Source organism: Geotrypetes seraphini, chromosome 2 (genome assembly GCF_902459505.1).
Source record: "Geotrypetes seraphini chromosome 2, aGeoSer1.1, whole genome shotgun sequence".
Classification (NCBI taxonomy): Eukaryota; Metazoa; Chordata; class Amphibia; order Gymnophiona; family Dermophiidae; genus Geotrypetes; species Geotrypetes seraphini.
The window spans coordinates 276,167,685-276,189,553 of record NC_047085.1 but is presented as its reverse complement, the minus strand read 5'-3'; the positions used below and the strand labels follow the sequence as shown (position 1 = coordinate 276,189,553).

General features: G+C 43.1%; 1 protein-coding gene across 1 annotated transcript in view; it reads right to left on the bottom strand.

Moving 5' to 3' along the window:
• SEMA5A (semaphorin 5A) overlaps positions 1 to 21,869 on the bottom strand; it is a 1,054,315-nt gene that overhangs the window by 54,736 nt on the left and 977,710 nt on the right. The window contains 2 exon segments of the mRNA XM_033929716.1: positions 1,349 to 1,504; positions 14,469 to 14,639. Coding sequence (XP_033785607.1) covers positions 1,349 to 1,504; positions 14,469 to 14,639 — 327 coding nt within the window.

Here is a 21,869-nt window from a genome sequence, read left to right as displayed (position 1 = left end):
TATGTATCCTTGTAACCCGTTCTGGGCTCCTGGGAAGAATGGGCTATAAAAATGAATGAATAAATAAATAAACAACAGCATCTGTGCCCACAGTCACATAAATGTTGAAGGAGTTCTGTAAGTAGTGCTCATCAATTGCATTACCACCCATGCCCCTCCCAATATTTGCCTTTGTGAACACCACCCTTCCATTTATGTGCTGCAACACCTAGGAACACCCTTGCAGAATAGTGCTTAGCTGCTTTGCTGCTACATGCATATGTATACACTGCCCCACAAAATCATAGGCATTTTGTAAGTGCATGTGTGCAAATTGTACTTAAATACAGGAGCCCAGTTATAGAATTGCTCCCATAACCCCTCATTCTATAACTGGGCAAATACATTTACATGCAAAATGCTTAGGTAAATTATAGAATATTAATACATACACATGACTCTTATAGTTATGAGCATAAGTGCTGGATTGGTGATAAGCAGTATGCTATAACTTTAGCGCACAACTCACTTAGCATGGACTGAATATGGGTATGCCCAACATTCATGTGTGTAACTTATAGAATACTGTAAGTCATATGCTAAAGTGCTACATTTAAGCTTATCCATTTATACCTGTTATTGACATGGAATAAATGGTTATGCTTAAATGTAAGAGCATGGGTGCCAGCTTATACTAGTATTCTATAACATAACCTGGGTGCTCTGATGCCATTCCAGAATTAGGGCTCAGTGTGTTACATCCAGGTGTCAAATTTGTGGCACCTAGTTATAAAATGCCCCCATTGTGTTTTACAGGGGGAAGGGATTTTGGATTTTGCTTTCTTTTTCAGTTGTAGCTCAAGACAAAGTTAAATTGAGGTACAGTGGTATTTTTCTGTTTGCGGAGGATTTATAATCTTGATTGATTGATTTATTTCTAAAATTTCTAGACCGCCTATCCCTAAGCGGTTAACAGTAAAACATTCACATAAAAACATTTTCAGTTACAGTACAATCATATATTAGCATAACCCCTCAAAAACTGTGTACCTAAGGTAAGGAAGGTTAAGTGACTTGCCCAAGATCATACAACCCATTAATTGGATCAATATCAGTGAAATAATCCTACACAATTGGAAGCCTTTGCACAAAGGATAGCTAATTTGCTTCCTGAAACTTTTTTAAGACTTAGGAAATATTGACAACAGAAAAGGCAAAGACACTTACTAATTAAAGGTCTTAAACCAAAAACTCAAGTGAGGCCTATAGAAAACCACCTTAATGACTAGGACAGTAGCAGTGTTATCCCGCTCTGGCAAACAGTACACAGAGCAAGAACATAGTGAGAGTATGTTTTCTGTATGATTACCTGGAATGAAATTGGACTCGGAATTGCAACTCCTGCTCTCAGTGCTATTTCCAGAACACTGGTTCCCAACAGGAAAGAGGATATTACACTGACGAAGACGGAACTGGGCTCCTGAAGAATCACATTCAGACCACTCTGACCAGTCAGACCAGCTGTCTGTATAAGTAAAAGGAAAGAAAGGTAGATTAAAAAAAAAAAAGTAAATCCCATTTTCCACCTATTTATTTTAGATTCCATGTAGGCTATATATGATTAAGTGTACCCTGACATTGTTTGATTAATATAATGACTCTGTAAAAACTCATAAGATTCATATGCAATAAAAATTACACTGTCTCTCCTTTTTCTCATTTGTAAGTCATTGAAACATTTGCAAAAGCAAAAATCCAATAAAAATAAAGTAAAAAAATATATATAACTGAGATTATTATAGGTAGTCACTGATTTTGCTGCAGTGAATGGCTCTTGTTTGTAGCAGCAATCAGTAGAAGGAATCCTTCACACTACAATATGGTAAAGTCTAGGCTTTGTTCTGAACTCTCCTGAATTTTCTTCCCTAATAAGAATTCTGAACCAGGCAAAATTGATGTCAACCAGGTTGGCATATCTGATGTCATTATCACGCTTCTCAAAACATAAATAAACAGTAATCGGTGTCCAGTGATAAACAAATAATAACAACGTAAGCAGACAACAGCAGAGAAGACCAAATCATCAAGCTGGCAAGTACACTTTAATAAAGTACATCGCTCCCCTTTGCTTTTATTTGCTGCCTCTCCCCCTTATTATCCTCGTCGATGGGGTGCTGCTGCTTTTCTCAAGTGGACGGTCCTGGTTGCTCTGAAATGCATTCTGCTCAAATGGTTGGAGGTGGATGCTCCTGACTACTCCCTCTGGCGGTGTCGCCTGATTACACTCCTGATGTGGGAACGTCGGGATGTGCTAGACTTCTCCTCGCTGACGGGACGCTCTTTTCAGCACACTTGGGAGCCATTTTGGAATACTATTACTCCCCTGGCTCATAGCTGATTATTGAACTGTTGATATGTGGTTCTTTGCATCTTCTAGAGTTTTTTGCATATGTATAAGTCACTGTACCTGATTTCTTCTGTGGTTCACTTTGGGGCTTGTAGCTTGAAGGAAGACTGGGGGTTGGGGAGTGGACGGGGGGTTGGGATGTGGGAGTGGGGGGGTTGTGTTGAGTTTCTAGAAAAAATGAGCTTATTTTCTATATTTCACTGTGCTTTTGTCTTTCCTATGTTGAACTCATTAAACATTGTTTGACAATAAAGTACCTATGCAATCATGGAGTAAAAACAGACCTAACATGAACCATGTTTTGGATAAAAAGCCTGTATCAGGAGTCCAAAGGATTCTTAATATATCCACTGATTGGGTAACTCAGAGGATGTGTAACAAAACCAGTCTAGATTGTGGTCGTCTTAACAAATGTGTATAAAATCACAGATGCCATCAACACCCATCCAAATCTAGACAGGTTTTGTTGCACATCCTCTGAGTTATCCAACTAATGGGATATATTAAAAATCCTTTAGATTGCCAAAGCAGGGTTTTTAGCCGAAACACGGTCAGTGTCAGTTCTGTTTTTGATCATGATTGCATATGCATTTTATTAAAGTGTACTTACTAGCTTGATGATTTGGTCTTCTCTGCTGTTTTCTGCTTACCATGATTTTTGGTGAAGAGTTTGTCTCCTTTTCATGTTGTTAACCAAATAATATACAGAACATAAAGGGGAAGAGGTCAACAAGCTTTGAAGGCAACAAATTTCTCAATAATTCTGAACATTTCTGGTCTCTGACTACATACAACACAATCCAATTATGCCTAACATAATTCTGTAATGACCTTGTTACAAAGGCTATCTCTCCATACAGATTCAAGTTTCGCTTTTCCCACACAAACTTGGTTTTGTAGTGTACATTCCATTGGCTTCATGCCCTCAGAGATAATGACTGAGGTTACGAGAAAGCTTATGCTAAATCAATTAATTCCTGAAGGAATCTGAAACTGCCTTTATGTTATGGTTTTGCCTTCATTATGGGTCTTGTCTGCCAATCAGTATTCAAAAGGAAATAAGACTTTGTAATCAAGCAGCCACATCCCTTTGCTCCCTAATACTTCAGTATTCACTCAGATGATTAACCTATTATGATAATGAATATCTAATATAGTGAGAAAAGTTTAAGTTGAATAAAAGTGGCAACTCTAATAATGATGAATCAGATATGTTAATAAGATTAAAAAGATTCTCATGGGGTTAGGAGAGAAGGATAGGGTGAGTTAGGGGATTATTGCTTGTGACTTCTTGACTTTCTATTTTGTATGTACTTATCAGAGAAAATTTGTGTGTGCTATTTGTGAAATAGTATGGAAAACTTTTCTACCAGAATTCAAATGCAAATGTCTGGCAAGAGAAAAAAAAAAAACAGCAATTTTATGCATAGTTTAAGTGTATGCTAATAATTAATGAGCTGCTTTGCACAAGTTTCTATCACAGAGGTTCATTAACTATTAATTGGAATAAAATTTGGCAAGTGTATATATCTACACATAAAATTTTATGTAGTGAAAACTCTTGTCAACATGAGACTGGATTACTATTATATGGCTTTCTTTGGATTGCATTAGAAACTTTGAAAGAGACTTCCAATTAATGCTAAATCCAGTAGGCAAGGTGGTGGGAGGTCAACATAGCAGAGATTATATTGCCCTTGTGTTGAAGAAACTGCAAATGGCTTTCTATGGAATCCCATGCCAAATTCAAAATACTGATGCTAGTAGTCTCTACACACACCTCAAAGACAGAAATCTGAAATATACACATTTTTGGTTATTGTCTTAGGTAATCCCACAATGAAATATTAATTATTTCAGGAAGGGGAGAGCCAATTTGATGAACTAGAAATAGGGTTTTTTCAATAGCTGCCCCAAGATTTTGGAATACCTCACTGGATAATGTGTAAACTTAGAATTCTAAGAATAAGACATAGTCAAGAGACGAACATAACAGGGTTGAAAAGAGATTTGAATAAATTCCTAGAGGAAAAGTCCATAAAAAATATTAGCCAGATATTAGGAGAACCATTGTCATCCGTTGGAATCAACTATGTACTTGTGAACCAAACAAGCCACTGTCGGAGACAGGATGCTAGGCTTGATGAACCCTATTCTGACTCAGCATGTAGCTTTGTGAGGCCTTTCCAAAGGCAACTCATAACACTTTGCATATTAGATATGTCATGAAATCTGCTGCCTTGTAAGCAGTCCTCAATTAATGGATAATGCAGATATTTTTTATGCTAAGGAGGGGGTGTTATTATTTCTGTGCCTTACTGCAAACTTTATCAAAGAAACCTGACGCATGTTACAGTGTGATGAAGGGTTTTTTTTTCCTTTATAAATACCAGTAAATATGATACTGTTACTATGAAAACTGTGCTGTTTATTTGGTGTGATATCTTAAATTTCTCTTATAATTTGGATTTTTGCTTTTGCATGTAAATAACATTGAATGTGGAAAGATAGAGCCAACCTATAAATGTGAATATGAAATTTAATAAAAATTAAATAAATGGCACTTTGGGGCCCATTTTCATAAAAGAAAAACAGCCAAAAAGTGGCATAATGGGGCAGATGGACTTTTTTTCACCAAACCATTCCAATTCGCTATTTTGGAAATTTATTTTCTAGATGGATTTCTATGCTGGTCATCTGAAATTTGTCTAAATCTCAAAGGGGTGTGCAGGACTGGATGTTTTTATTTCATGTTACAGAGCCCCAAGTGAGCTCCACTGCCACTCCAGTTCCATGGTCAGACCACCACCTCATCGAATTCCAACTCCCAAACAAACCACCCCAGCCTCATCGAGAGGCCCCACCCCAACCACCCAATATAGAATCTCAAACTCAGTCAATCCAATAGACAAGGCTGCGGACATCCGAAACCTCAGCAAAACCTGTGTCCAACATCTCCACTCCATCTACCTAGCAGCCTCTATCTGGCACTCTGGGATCCAGTCCCTCTAAGACAGCGGTCTCAAACTCAAATCCTTTGCAGGACTACATTTTGGATTTGTAGGTACTTGGAGGGCCGCAGAAAAATAGTTAATATCTTATTAAAGAAATGACTACTTGTCATGAGGTAAAACTCATTATAGTTTATAAATCTTTCCTTAATTGCTTCTGATAATTTCAGCTATACACAGTTGAAAGCAGTGCAACATTCAGAAAGTGAAGTTTAGATAATTTTTCACTTTCTGCATGTTGCACTGCTTTCAGCTGTGTATAGCTGAAATTATCAGAAGCAATTAAGGAAAGATTTATAAACTATAAAGAGTTTTACCTCATGAAAAATTGTGATTTACATTCTAAAGTATCAACTACAAGAGACAAGATTTTGATGTAGTCCTCTAGACTTTTTTGTAGAGGGGAGAATCAAAGTCTGACTTGTGCCTGGAAAACTTGTGCCTTAAGGCCCTGATTCTGTATAGGATGCCCAGGAGAGGTGTCCTATTCAGAATCGGGCCTACACTAAACCCCGATTCTGTAACCGGCATCCATGTTACAGACGCTGGTTAGAGAATCGGGTTAGATTAGACACGGCCCGCTACACTTATCGCGGCAAGGGATCTCTCTGCCGCTATAAGTATAGCGGGCCGCGGCTCCCTGTCCGGTTGCAGGCAGGAGGGTGCCCAAAACCTCATGCTGAAAGATGCTCCCCCCCCAACACTACCGACCGCTCCCCCCCCCCGACATTACCGATCTCCCTCCCACCCCGACACTACCAAACTGGCAGGAGGGTGCCCAAACCCTCCTGCCAGAAGATGCCCCCCCCGACAATATCGATCGCTGGCAGGAGGGTGCCCAATCCCTCCTGCCCGAAGATGCACCCTCCCCCCCCGCGCTAACAGCCCCCAAACCTCCACTCCACCAAACTAACCTTTTCTTTTGGCCAGACGGGTCTTGCCCGTCCAGCCGGCAGGCCCGCCTCATCGAAATGAGGCGGGCCCGCCCCTTCCCGGCCCATCCCGCCGAAGCCTAAGGCCTGATTAGCCCAGGCTCTAGAAGCCTGGACCAATCAGGCCTTAGGCATAGCGGGTCCGCCCATCCCCACTTAATCTAAGGCCTGATTGGCCCAGGCTCTAGGCGCCTGGGCCAATCAAGCCTTAGACTTAGTGGGGATGGGCGGACCCGCTATGCCTAAGGCCTGATTGGTGCAGGCTTCTACAGTATACGTTTAATGGAAGAACCTCTGATTTACTCCAATTTATCTTATATCCTGAAAATTTCCCAAATCTACCAATCAAATCTAGTAAATGTGGAATGGTAGTTTCAGGATTCCTCAAATGAAGCAAGATATCATCTGCATACGCAGAGACTTTATATTCCTGACCTGCATAAAAAATACCCTGAATCTCCTCTGCCTGTTGAATAGCCAATAGTAAGGGTTCCACAACAATATCAAACAGCAGAGGAGATAACGGACACCCTTGTCTAACTCCCCTCTCCAAACGAAAATGTTCTGAAAAAATATTATTAATATATAATCTGGCAGAAGGGGAACTATACAAGGTTTGAATCTACTATAATAAAACCCTAACCACAGCAGGCAGCATAAGTTTCAAGTTTAATAAGATTTGTTATCTATGCAGTATCATATATTTCAAAGCGTATAACAATTTTCCAATGCATAAAAATTAAAAAAAGGTAGACAAAATATGACATTACATACAAATCATATAAGTTCTAATACAAACTGATACAAACTAATACAAAAAGGGTAAATAGGATGGACTACAGTCTTTAATTTAAAAAAACCAAAACATTTGGGGAGGAACATATAGGATGGGATCACATAAAATCTATTAGGATCTGAAGATTTTATATTTGGGAGGTTAAGCTGTCTATGAATTGAATGCATCCTTATACAGGAGCGCTTGAATTTTTCTAAGGATGGTTCATTACGTAGGTACAGTGGTAGGTTGTTCCACAGCTGAGGAGCTATAAAAGAGAAAATGGTAGATCTCCTGGTCCCTATTATTTTTAGAGAAGGAATAGTTAATAAATTTTGTTGTATTGATCTGAGAGCCCTAAATGGAGAATTCGGTATCAAAAGTCGATCCAAAAATATTAGCGCGTGTGATTGTTGAATTTTAAAGGTAAGCAATATGATTTTAAAAGTTATTCTATGTGTAATTGGTAGCCAATGTGCAGCCTGTAAAAGTTGTGTAACGTGGTCATATTTTTTTGATCTTGTAATAATTTTTATTGCTGTATTTTGTATTATCTGTAACCTTCTTATTTCTTTATTGGTTATGCCATGGTATAAAGTATTGCAATAATCTAACCTGGAAATGATTAATGAATGAATAAGAGTATTGAGAGCTTCAGGTGTTAGAACTTTTGATAATGATACTCCTTGTGCAGATGTATCTCGAGACACTCGCAAGGACTCATCTCCTTGCATAGAGTGTGTGGATTTCTCTCGAGGCACTCTCAAGGACTCAACTCCTTGTATTACTGCTGAATGCTCAGGCTGGACTGCAGGAAGCAGGGTTGAGGCAGGAGTTCATTTGGCAAGCATGTCACCAAACTCCTGATGCAGAATTACTTCCAGCATATTCTGCACAGTCGGCACTGAAACCGCTGGAGCTGGTACATTTGGGGTGGCTATGGACTCCGAGGAAGATGACCTCGAGGAAGAGTGTTGCCTTGATTTTGAGACATGCTTCCAAGGAAGTCTCAAAGTGACCGGGTTCACCAGTGTCGCTGTTGGGATGGCCTGTGACTCCTGAGGGGTTGGCTTGGATAGCTTACTTGATGGAGACACTGAGGATAACAGCCCCTCCGGAGAGGATTTAGTTGACTTCCCAGAGGATGAGGACTTCCCTATTGAGGAAGGTTTTAGCGAGGTCGAGGTTGTCGCAACCCAAGGGCTCTGATCACCGCAGTAAACTGGGTTCACCGCGACTGTAATTGCTCCCAGCGCGTTCCCTTCAACCAGCGAATCCTTCAGGCTATCTAGGCAACCACCTAGGGTGAAAACAATAAGGTCCAATGTTCACAGTGAAGACAGGCAAGGGAAAATGCACACACCCAGGAATGTCCAAAAGTAAAGGTGTTCTTTTATTTTTGACCTCTGGTTAAACTGCCTGGTATTATTAGCAGTTTGCAGTACTTTTCAATACATTTTGTATAAGAACCAAAACATAGAGCTCTGGGCCAACCTGGCCACACTGGCTTCACAAACAACAGCCTGGCTCTAATTTAAAACACAAAATCATACAAGACTTTGGCTGGACTTTAGTCTTTCTACCTCAATCCTCTTCACCAGCCCTCTGAGATTAGGATAGTCCCAGCAATATTCCCTCCCCAGGAAAGAGCAGGAGAGAGGAGCAAACAAAACTCTTGCAATATGAAAAATAAAGTTTTACAAAACCAAAAAGGAAAACTGCTAACCTTGAAGCTCTCCCACAGAATACCTGCAGATAGGAAACTCATTCACATGGAGCTGCTCTGTGTCTTACATTCCTTCAGTATCTTATCTCCAACTAATTAGCCTCCAGTTGAGCTGAGAGGGTAGAACACAAATACTGCACACAGTCCAATGCAACAGTTCAGGTTCTTGAGTGCTTCAGAGGCTAGCTCTGGGAAGCTCAAACCAGTAGCGTACTAAGGGAGGGCAGGGGGGGGTGGCAGTCCACCCCGGGTGCAAGCCCTGAGAGGGTGCTCCCGGCCTTGCCGTTCAGCCCCCCCACCCACGAAGGACCGCTCGCCCCCTGGCCTCCCTACACCACCTATGAAGCAGCCCGCAGAGAGATCGCGATGTCAGCGATCCCTGAGCTGCTTCGGCGCTGCTTCCTGCACCGCGGTCCCGCCCCTCCTCTGACGTCAGATGGATGGCAGATGGATAGTTAGCATGCAGAAAGAAGGAAGAAAGAGACCCTGGCAAGCAAGTTATCAGAAGACAACCAGAGCCTTGGACCAACAAGATTTGAAAAATAACCAGACAACAAAAGGTAGAAAAACTAATTTTATTTTCTGTTTTATGATTACAATATGTCAGATTTGAAATGTGTATCCTGCCAGAGCTGGTGTTAGACTGCAAATGTGAGCTAGGATTTAACAGAGGGGAAAAGTCCTTTTTGTTTCTTTATTTTATTTACACCACAGTGCCACTGTGGTTAGGAGAAGCCAAAGGGGGGTGAAAAAGCTATAAAATAAACCCACCAGAATGTTTGAAAAAAAACAAAACCCAAACACCCAATTGGGCAGGAAAGTTGAATCGAAAAACCAATTCAATAGGCCAAATTGAATCGAAATTTTTTTTTTTTTTCTTGAATCGGGCAGCACTAGTTTGCGCTACTTACTGTCTTAGACTTTAGGACCTGGGATTGGAGAGAGATGGCATCCTCAGTATTTTATAATGCAAGTGAAACGAGGATTTGGTCAGATTTTTGAAGGGTCTGCAGAAGAAAAATATTGTATAGGCTGGGGACATGAGACAGCAGGAAACGGGAACTTTTCTTCCTTCTATTTTTGTGAATGGCAAGGCTGAGGATGTCAGAGAGTTCAATTAAAATATGTGTTTATAAGAAAATATAATAATGTGTTTTATAAAGTTTATAAGCATTGTTGGCCTACCCGGTGAGGTGTTCCTAATGGTGGTGGTGGTGGTGGCGGCAGCGTGTCAATGTGTTGAGAGGAAGAGGTGGTCTGGGAAATTCTGCTGAGCAAACTCCGGGCCCATTTCCACCCCCCAGTTAGTCCACTCCACTCAACTGGTTCACACACTGAGTGGGTCTTTGGGTGTTGTGCCTGGGTAGTTGTTTTGGGATCTCTTCCTGTGGTTTGTCAGTATCTCCTTGTGGTCCAAGGAAGGAAACTTTGTTAACCTTAGCATTGACCTTCAGAATATGTTTGTAACAGCGCTGCTTGTGTGGCATTAGGCTATGTAGTGATCGAAAGAAAAAACCAGACCTTTGCACATTTTTGCACTATATGGTGGGTGTATGAGGAGATTCACATTTCCTGCACAGCTAAGTCCTTGTGAAGTTACCTTGTTCTTTCTGTATTTGACATCTAGCAAGGTCTCTGTTTGGAAGGAAAGATCTAAGCTTAAAAATGAAGTGGCCAGAAATTATGGTAAAAGCAGATAGCATTGCTGATTTTAAGAAAGGTTTGGACAAATTCCTGGAGGAAAAGTCCATAGTCTGTTATTAAAACATGGGGGAAGTGTCTGCTTGCCCTGGATCGGTGGCATGGAATGTTGCTACTCTTTGGGTTTTGACCAGGTACTAGTGACCTGGTTTGGTTACCATGAGAATGGGCTACTGGGCATGATGGACCATTGGTCTGACCCAGTTAGGCTATTCTTATGTTATGTTCTCATCTGTAGGGGCCTTTGTTTTCACTTCTTATTTTAATGTATTTTTTTTCTGGGAACTTATCAGTGTTTTTTAGAATGGGAACATAAATGGAAGAGAATTAATGTGTGTGGAATGGGGGGGGGGGGGGTTACTAATTTCTTCAGCTAAATAATTAAATCCACTTCAACCAGACATAGGAGAACTCACGCACCATTCACACACCCTCCAACCAAAATCATCAAAATAAAAAAAACTGTTCGACAAACTCCTAACACTCGACCCCCAACTCTACAACCTATTGACCTCGACCACAAACTACAAAACCTTCAAAAAAGAAATAAAAACCCTTCTATTCATAAAACACATAAAACCGAACTAACACAATCAGAATTGTCCCAAGCATCACCTGCAACTACTCCATATGTATTTCTGATGTCATGACAATTCAGACATAATTTATGGTATGTTTGGATTAATGGTTACATATATGAGGTTCAATAAAAGAAAATTTTCAGTGTCTGTTTCTATTATGACCATTTATTTTTCATGGTTATTACAAAAAATATTTTTTTACATAGGGGGGGGGGTGTCAAAAAATGATGGGTCCCGGGTGCCACATACCCTAGGTACGCCACTGGCCCAAACAATTCAGCATACAAACTTAGTCCCAAAACTTTCAGACAAAAAGGTAAGAAACAAACATAGCAAAACACTTCCAACCTTGCTCAGCTTGTGTCCATTGCATCCAGTCTCCATCCAGGAATAACCGGCACACTAATGTCCATGGGTTCCCAGCCTTCTAGCTGCCTCTCAGCTGTAATCTCAGGCTCCTCTGAAATATCCACCATGTCCCAATCCTTGCCCAGCTCATCAGAATTCAGCTGGAGAGGCAAGCCTTGCTGCCTCTGAGGCTCACCTTGCAGCCCCCTTTGCTCCTCCCCCTCTCTGGGTCTCAGCTGCCCTATTTTAACAGGCTCCAATTCGCCCCTCCCTGCTCTGAAGAGGGGGAAGGGGGGAAGGGAGAAAACTCTCTCTGCAGCTGTGTCTGCCTATGTGACAACTTCCTGCTATGACTCTGGCCTTCTGGGAGCTGTAGTTTCCTAGCTCCTCAGTTTCTTTGAGCTCTAATAGCAGGCTTGGGATAGTAACCTGCAACTGGACTGAACTCTCCCTGGCAGTCACTGTCTGGCTTATCAAAGTTAGTACAAGGGAAGTCAGCGCTTTTATAATCGGCAGGGCCAACCTGGTCAGCTCTCCTGCATAGGGTCTTACAGCTCTTCCTGGCTAACCCTGTGCCCAAGCTAGACGGAGATCTAGATTTGTCATAAGGTCGAGGATGAAGCTTTGGACCCCACAGAAGACTTCAACAGAGTCGAGGTCAAGGTTGAGGCCGCAATCAAGGTCGACGCTTTAGGTGAAGAAAAATCCATTCCCCCAAAGATTTTTTTCAATCTGAACTCAACAACGTTTAAGAGCTCAATTTTTAATTGTAGCATAGCGGGCGCATGACTCCGGACAATGGTCAGATCCTAAACACTGTACACACCACTTATTTGGGTCAGTGATACACTTCTTAATCCTATGACCTGCCGGGACATGAAATGAAACACGGCCGCGGCATAATCAAAGCCCGCAGGCTGAGCCGCAGACCATGCCCCGCCATGACACGACCAAAAAAATTAAACTTTTTTTTAAATTCACATGCAACACAGCGATCCTGTAAATAAAAGAAAAAAAAATTACATGAGCCGCAGTGAAGAGAAGGCACGAGTTAGAACTAACTCGTTAAAACGAGGCTTCTTGGCTCCGCGGAAAACTTAGAAATGAGGAGACGCTGAGGAGACGCGCGCCCTATGTCCGGCAGGAAGGCACTTGCGCATGCGCGGTATGGCAGTTGCGAACTTTCCAAAAGTTCTTCAAGCAAGTCTGCTTGTGAAGCTGTCCGCATCGGGGGCTCAATGATTGATGTCACCCATATGTTGAGAATATGTTGCCTGCTTGTCCTGGGATAACACACTATTTCATGCTCAGCTCCATTGCTATAATTTTCCATCATTTAGCACATTGCCTTCTTTATCTGGCCCAGATATGCCCATTTTGCACCACTGAAGCTGTACTCAGCTTCTACAGTTGTATATGTTTTTCTTGTTCCACCATCTGAATAAGCATCATTTATTGTTGTAAACTGGTAGCACATATATGCATTAAAAAAAAACACCTTCTCAATGCACTCTTGTCTCAACTGAGTTCACTGTTCACGGCAAGAATTAATGTAATCAACTCCCCTGGCTTTTTCCTCATCGTCTATTGAAAATTGAAGGATGAAGGTTTCAAATTGTCAGAATACTGCTTGAGGGAGCAGACTGAAATGATTAAATTAGTTGATAAACAGAGTAAAAGTTCTAAAAATATAGACACATATTCTCTCCTTAATGTTCTGAAGTTAGTCATTTCTGTCTGCAGCATGAAAGTAAAAAATATGTAAATTTAGTTTGCAGAATAAATACTGGAAAAGACAATTTTATGACCTTTAAAATAACTGCAGGATCTCAGTGTGCTGCTAATTACTAGAGGACAACGAAACCTGCAGATGCTGATATAAATCCTTTCTCATTACATCTATTCAGTGGGATGGAAATCAGAGATATGCATTAGAATATAGAGGTGTGGGACAGAGCTGAAACTCCTTCTGTGCTACCATATTTTTGTAGCAGCATGAAAAATGATATAGGGCTCAAATTATCACCATTAACCCCCCCTCCCCCCCAAAAAAAAGAATATCCATCCAGCCTCCTTCCAGATCTCATCTCTCACTCTCTTCCACAACCCGCTTTCACCTCTATCCAGCCCTTTCCTTTCAGCAGATCTTTTTCTTATGTACCAGGGACCAATCCTTTGCTTAACCAAACACAAGGCATGAGATGCATGGGCCATGTGTGCACATTCTACGAGTAATTCCATAAACAAGCAATACATTTACATGCCAGTTGGGCATAAATGTTTATAAGGACCGCACATAGGGGGAAGGAGAAGAGGGCAGGGAGGGGCACTACCGTCCCGGGTGCTACTCACCCTCGTTACACCACTGCTTGCATATCCTAGCTTTTTAAAATGGAGACAGCTGTGTATACAAGATGAACGTTTAAGTGTCTGTTTATGCACATATCAAATGTGAATAGTACTTGTAAAATAAGGGCCTTTTTTATAGATACTTCCACGAGCAATAAATATTTAAGACTGTAACTTATAATGACCTCAGCTGCTACACTCTAGAGCAGGGATCTCAAAGTCCCTCCTTGAGGACCGCAATCCAGTCGGGTTTTCAGGATTTCCCCAATGAATATGCATGAGATCTAGGTGCATGCACTGCTTTCAATGCATATTCGTTGGGGGAAATCTTGAAAACCCGACTGGATTGCCGCCCTCAAGGAGGGACTTTGAGACCCCTGCTCTAGCGTCAGATTTCATGTAAAGCTAGAGTTATACTGTAGCCAGCCTCCTCATCAGTCATAATTGTATTTCTTGTGCTTATTTATATATTAAAGTAATTTTATAGCCCAAAACAACTTATCTTATCTAGATTTGGTGCTCTGACGTGAATTCAGTGTTTCGCCAGAGAGCTGTTTCAAGGATCATCCCCATTTACCTCATCACACCACTATCTTCGTGTAGGTTAACCTACAGTGCTGTTGAGCAGGCACGTCTTATAGCTAGAAGCACAATCATACCTGGACATGACTGTGTATTGCAGAGTGCCTCCTCTGTGTGGAGCCCAAGGCAAATGTCCCCTCCATAGGCAGGGGCTGGGTTGGAGCAAGAGCGAGTTCTCATATAGTGACCACCGCCACAAGTTGCTGAGCACTTGGACCATGATGACCAGCAAGACCAGCCTCCATCAACTGGGAAGAAACATAAAATTATATTAGACTGGGTCTCTTTATTGCAGGCATATAAGGTTCACATTCTATTGTGCACAACTTGCAATGAAAAATTAAAGTCTTTCCTGATCTTTGACTGTTCATTCCAGAATACAGCTCACTATACAGAAAGTATTCAAAAATGAATTGCATCTCTCAGTAAGTCTAGTATAAAGGGAGAAGTCATCAATATTACCTTATGAAGCAGGTGCTTCAGAGACTGTAGGGTGGAAAAGAAGGGAAATTGGAGGACCATAACTAATTCATAAGATCATCAATGCTAATACATGGCTTGTTAGGCATGTCTAGTATTGTAAATTGCTTCAATTTTGTTGTCAAAATGCTCAGATGTCCCTCAAATATTTCATTAAGTTCATAAAATACACATAAAGGGGCTGATCCTATAAATGGGCATCCCAATTGTAGGCAGCGGTAGGTGTCCTACTGCTGCTAGCACCAATCAGGATGCATGTTTAAAGTATAAAAAAACAACCCCCGAGGCCAGATGCCTACACTATATGCGTTTGTCATGATCAAGGGAAACGCGTTGGGACACTTAAGCTCGCCCAAGGTTGGGCATGGGTATTGTGACAGGGAAGCTCCCATCATTGGTTCAAAACCTGCTTTAAACCCTGCCACTAGAGCAAATGTGTCTATTCCTAAGCCAAGGAAGTGCCCATTAACTCTGTTCCCAGTGCTAAGATCAGACAGGAAGGGCAGAACATAGAATGGGATGGCAGAGAAGAACAGAATACCTGTTCCAAGCCCCTATAATTCCTTTTATAAACCATCTGTTAAATCTCCGGTTAAACCTCTGGTCAGGCAATCTGACACAGTAAGAGTTAAGGAAAGGGGTGGAGCTAACAGGCAGAACGTGCTCAGAGCCCAAGTGAAAGTTTCACAGCAGGATAAATCCAAGCCACCTGAGAACACACACAGACAATCAGGAACCTGGAGGGAAAGATGTTCCTCATAGAACAGGGAACAGAAGGCTAGAAGCTCTGTCTTACTGCCTTCTGCTAGAAAACCTCCTATCCCAAAGCATAGGCATGCTGCCAAAACTCTGCTTCCTAACTGAAAAGGAAATGTTCCTTGGGGCAGGGCCGGATTAATGAATAGGCCTAAGAGACATATGCCTAGGGCCCAAAGTTGTCAGGGGGGCCCACTGAAGAAACAAACAGGACTCTGATTTTTTTTTTCCTTTCGGCAGCGCCACCCCCCCCCCCCGGAAAGATCCAGGCCCCTCCCCCAGAAAGATCGGCAGCGTCAGCCCCCCCCCCCAAATATCGGCAGTGCCAGGCCCCACCAGGAAGATCGGCAGCATCGGGAAAAATCCTGGGAAAAATCGGCAGTGCCCCTTGGCAGCAGCGGCAAGTTCCGGCAACTGTTCTTGCAAACGGTGCTCATCCAATAGCTTCCCCTCTGACGCAGGTTCCTGTTTCCGCCTGGGCGGTTCATGTTAGAGGGCAGCCTTGGAGCCAAAGCAGCACTGCTTGCAAGTTGCAAGGGAAGGATTGCCGCTGCCGTGTTGCTGGGCCCGTATCCGAATATTGTGTACAATTCTGGAGGCCACACTATCAAAAGGATATGCTGAGAGTTGAGTCGGTTCAGCGAATGGCCACCAGGATGGTCTCAGGACTCAAGGATCTCCCGTATGAGGAACGTCTGGGTAAGTTGCAGCTATACTCACTCGAGGAACGCAGAGAGAGGGGTGACATGATTGAGACGTTCAAATATGTTATGAGCCATATTGAGGTAGAAGAAGATATCTTTTTCCTTAAAGGACCCAGGGCAACAAGAGGGCATCTGTTGAAAATCAGAGGTGGGAGATTTCATAGCGACACTAGGAAGTATTTCTTCACCAAAAGGGTGGTTGATCATTGGAATGATCTTCCACTGCAGGTAATTGAGGCCAGCAATGTGCTAGATTTTAAGAAATAATGGGATAAGCATGTGGGATCATTTCTAAGAAGAACTTATGGGGGAGGGTCATTAGAGCGGGCAGACTTGTTGGGCTGGTGGCCCTTTTCTGCCGTCATATTCTATGTTTCTATATTTCTATGTTTCAGGCATAGGCAGGAAACCATGAAGTCCGGCACTCATCTCGAGGCTACTTCCACCACCTCAGAAGAAAGGCTTGCAGAGAGGGAACAGGAGATACAGCTGAGAGAGTGAGGGGAAGGGAGGGAGATGGTCCGATAAGAGGAAGAGGTTAAGTGGCACTTTAGGTTTAGGGGGACAGATGCTGAATGGAAATGGAAGGTGAGAGAGGGGGACAGATGCTAAATGGAAGTGGGGTAAGAGGGGAGCAGATGCACTGAAAGGAAGTGTGGAGGAGAAAGAAAAAAGGGCACATGCTGGATTGAGGGAAGAGGATAGAGTTAGATACTGGAAGGGGTGAGGGAAAGAGGTGTCAAGCTGTAGGTGAAAGAAGGAAATTGAGGACTGAATAGTAAGAAATAATTTAGACAGAGACAGAGAAGGAAGACCAAAGAAGAAAAGGAGGAAGGGAGCGGAGAGATGCCAGAGCATGGGGGGAATGAGAAGAGACAGATATCAGACCTGGGAGGAGGAAAGGAGGAAGGAGACAGATACCAGATCTGATGGGAGGAAAGGAGGAGAGAGATGTTAAAATCTGCTGGGAGGAAGAGAGAGATGGAAGGGAAGAAGACAGATGCCACACCATGAGGGGAGTGGAGAGAAGTAGATGGATGCCAGACCAATTGGGGAGGGAGAAATGGAAGGGAACGTCAAACAGTTTCTGGAAGAGGCATAGAAAGAGAGCAGATGCCATATGGAAGAGGCAGAGAGAGGGCAGACAGTGGATGGAAGGAAGTGGATGGAAGGAAGAGAATGATGAGATGAGGAAAGCAGAAACCAGACAACAAAGGTAGAAAAAACATTCTAATTGTTTTATTTATTTGTTTTTGCTTTAAGATAAAATATTATTATAGCTGTGTTGATAATAGTTTATTAACAGAAAATGGAAATAAGGTGATCCTTTTTATTGGACTAATTTTAATGTATTTTTTTTTACTAATTCAGAGACCAAAACTCCTTTCCTTAGGTCAGGACAGGGACAGTTTACTGACCTGAAGAAAAAGGTTTTAACCTCTGAAAGCTAACTGAGAAATGTATTACTCCAATAAAATGGCAGGCACTAAATTTTCTTCCCGCCATGCCCCATGTCTCCTACCCAAATGCAAAATATAAATTAGTGGGCTTCCCAAAGCCCTGACAGCTGAAGATCTCTTCCTTTAGGAAGGAAGGGGGATTTGGTCAGAGATGTTTAGAGATTGCATAGAAGAAAAACTGTACACTGGCACTGGTATGGTAATCTTTGTTATTTGTTTTGAATTTTTAAATAAAAGAAATAAAGTGGAAATAAAGAAGTAAATAAGAAAATGGGTAAATAAATGAGGGTGGAGCAGAGGTGGAGAAGCAGCGGGGCGGGGCGGAGCAGGGACTTGTGTGCCTAGGGTCCCTCAACGAATTAATCCTGCCCTGCCTTGGGAGAAGGCTGTCCAAACGCTGCTCCAGAGGATAGCTTGTATCCAGCTTCAGAGAGTGAGGAATCTCTTAAGGAGGTAGAGGGAGATGTCTTTGAGGGGAATGAAAGGTACTGCAACCCAGAAGCCCTAGACTATATGTCTGAATGCAGCATAAGTCAGTAAGGTATGTGTAGGGGAAAGTTCTTAAAAGAAACATTTCTGTCCTCAGGAGGGACTGTATAATGAATGAGTGTTTGAGGTATGAATGTGAGGATTACTTAGTAGAAGAAATTAAACCAGAATCCCTGTATGCAAGCAAAGCATAGTGAGTGGGGGATGGGTAATGCTAACTAACCTTAGAAGGAGAAATAAAGCCCGGAGTGGATTCAGTGACCTGACATTGCACATCCCTGATAGTGGGAAGTTTTGGGAGGGGAATCTTAGACCATTAAAACAAGGGTGGATGGTTCCCAGCCCACTGCCCAGAAATAAGAGGGGTCAGTAGTATATTCATACTTCAGAGTGGAGCTAAATGCTTGTATATAAGTTCTTGAAACCAGAATGCTGCCCAGAACTGTGCAAAGCATGGCAGCAGAACTGTGAGAAAGAAACCCTGTTTAAAGGGAAATGTTTTGAGTTTTTTTCTTTCCTGATTGATAAATTTGTAATAAATTTCCTTTCAAACATCATCAGCCAGTGTGGTTGTATTAGAACCAGTGCAATTGAACTGGATAATAAAACTTGGAACTGACAATTATTGGTGGAAGGTTTGTTTTTTTCCTTTCTTTTTTCTCTGCTGTGCTTATTCCAGAGTGGTCCTCCAAAGAGCGCTAATACTTGCGCCTGGGGCAGAAGCAAGGTTGCCAGCACTAGGCTTACCCCTGGCCCCGTCACAGACTGTTAATGGTGGCAGTTTGGGGATTTAGCGATGCCCACAGGCCACTTCTGGTAAAACAGTGAAATTTTTGTTTTTTCCGCAATTATTGTTTTGAGAGCTAATTGTTCTTGGAAAGTGCATTGTACTGTTGGCACTGCAAGGACTGCTTACAAACTGTTTGCTTTTTGAATGCTATATTGGCTTTTGCTGGAGATTCGGATGTTATAAAGCCAGCGCCAAGAACTGAGACAAAGGAATTTGATTTCAAGTGGATTATTTTTAGAGTTTTGGCAGTGCTATAAAATATTTCGTTGGAGCTGAGAAAGAGTGCCGCGGTGGAGTGGCGACAGTGATTGGAGTACGTGGGAGGCATGGCTGTCGTGGCAAAGGATACTCAGTGGGAAGCAGAGATCGAAGGAGGCCGAGGCACATCCAGGTAGCAAGGCAACCGGAGAAGCAGTGTTCTCGGAGAGAGGAAACAGACTCTACACTAAACCCAAGGTGCAGACTCAACAGTGCCTGAGGTAAGGGTACCTTAGAGTGCTGGTGAGGGATCCCAAGTAAAAGGGTTCCTTTCCAGGAGGGAAAGGGGAAAGGTGTTAGAAGAGCCACACTTGGTTCTTGTTTTCTTCTCTTTCCTTTTCAGATGGAGTCGGCCAAGCATGCACCCACATGGAAAGCTGAGAGGCAGCAGATCACGGATGCGATGCGAGAATCTTTGCGGGCACAGATGGACATATGGAAAGCTGATCAGAGTGCCCAGCAATCCCACCATGCAGAGCTTCTACACTTGCTTGGAGAACAAGTACAAGCCATTCACAAGCTCTCGCAATGGCAAGTGACTGATCCAACTACCAGTACCCCGATAGGAGCTTCCTTTGTGGAGCCTATTAACTTAATAAGCTAGCACTGGAGGACGATATTGAAGATTTTTTGTTGGCTTTTGAGTGGGTGGCTGAGGCATCTCGCTGGCCACAGGACCAGTGGGCAGTAAAGCTTATTCCATGCGTAGCAGGGCGAGCGTTAGAGGCTCAACCCTGAGCAAGCTTCAAACTACACATGCCTAAAAGTCCTGTAAGAATACATTGGACATACATCTGAGTAATATCGTATGTAGTTCAGGGCCCTGAGAATGAAGCCTGGAGAGAGGCCTAAGGCCCTGGCTCAGAGATTTAAACATCTCTGTGAAAGGTGGTTAGCACCTCATGCCCAGAGTCTGCCTGCTATAATTGCAGAACTCACAAGGAAGCAGTTTGTTGAAGTGATTCTCCAGGAAGCCAGGGAATGGTTAGTAAAGCAAGGGTGGAGGCCCCTGGGATCTGCTATTCAAATAGTAGAGAACTTCTTAACTATGGATCAGAAGGTGGGGGAGGTGAAGGACCTTCCAAGGGAGGATAGGCAGGGTAGGAGAAGTAACAGGAAGGTGCTTTGCTAATCCCATAAGATGGGTCCCCGGGCTGGAACAAAAGCAAGCAAGAGAGTGATGCTGGTGGGGAGGAAAGAGGGAAGTCCGGAGAAACACGGGAGATACAGATTTCTGTACAGGTAGAAGGTGTGCCCATTCAATCAATGATGGACTCTGGGGCTGATCAGTCTCTCATATCCTTGCAGGCTTGGGAAGACATAGTCCAACGCAGAGGGTCCCACTGTGTAAGGCCCAGGGAAACCATAAAGATAAAGTGTGTGCCTGGTGTCTCTTCCAGATATCCTTTGAGACTGATGAGAATCCAACACAAAGGGAGAGCATACTGAATGTGAGTGGCCTTGGCCCCTCGACCCCCTAGGCCCCTGATTCTGGGTAGGTATTGACCAGGAAAACTCTGGCCTACATTTTAGCTACCTACCTACGCCGCCGGAGGATCCTAAAATCAGGCCGCAGCGGCCATAGGCTGATCATGGCAGCAGAAGTTATCTCAAATCAGCTGAGCCGGCAGTGCTCCCCGAAGCTGAATCTTCGGGGAATCCTGCTGGCTTAGCTGATCAGGGGGGAAATACTCCTGCTACGATCAGCTGAATGGTTATGGCAAGGGATGCCTACTCCCTCCTGCCATAACCCCCAAAGCAGCCCCCCAATCACAATAGGTAAGAGGGATGCCTGCAGGCCCTCCCCCGAACCCATGACCCACCCCAACCACCTGGATACAGAGAGGCCTGATTGGCTCAGATGCCTAAGACCCCACCCCTTGGGAGGGGCCTTAGGCATCTGACCCAATCAGGGCTTTTGGTCCCTCCCCATGCATCACATGATGCACCGGGGAGGGGAAGGTCCATCATTTATGACTGGTGGGCACGAAGCAGGAGCTTCAGAGTGGGTTTCCAGCTTCCAACTTTTTAAAAAGGTATGGGGGAGGTTTAGGGAGGAGGTGGGGAGGGCATCCAGTGGCAGGAGGGAGTGGGCATCCCTCCTGCCATTTATTTGGGATTCAGGGTGGGACAGTGGCTCAGGGGTGCCTGGCACAGTGGGGGGCCATGGCGTTCGGGGGGGGGGGGGACGGTGGCTCGGGGGTGCTTTTTTCTTTTTTTAAACGGAGCAGATTGCGTGTGTATAACACACACACATCTGTTCCTCACATTTGCAAGCAAATGATTTGCAACTCAATGCAAATCATGCATGCAAACTTGATAGCGCATCGATCGCTGCTTGAGAATCGGCTAACAGCAATCCAGTCAGTATGTTTAGTGCATCTAGCCCTTAGTTAGCTCTCTCTTACCAGTTCAGGAAATTATTGAAAATCTACTTATTTAAGAAATTTTTGTAATTTCTAGGACATTTGTTTTTATTGTCACTGTTTTAATCTTTTTTTTTGTAAACTACATAGAACTCCTAAGGTACTGCGGTATATA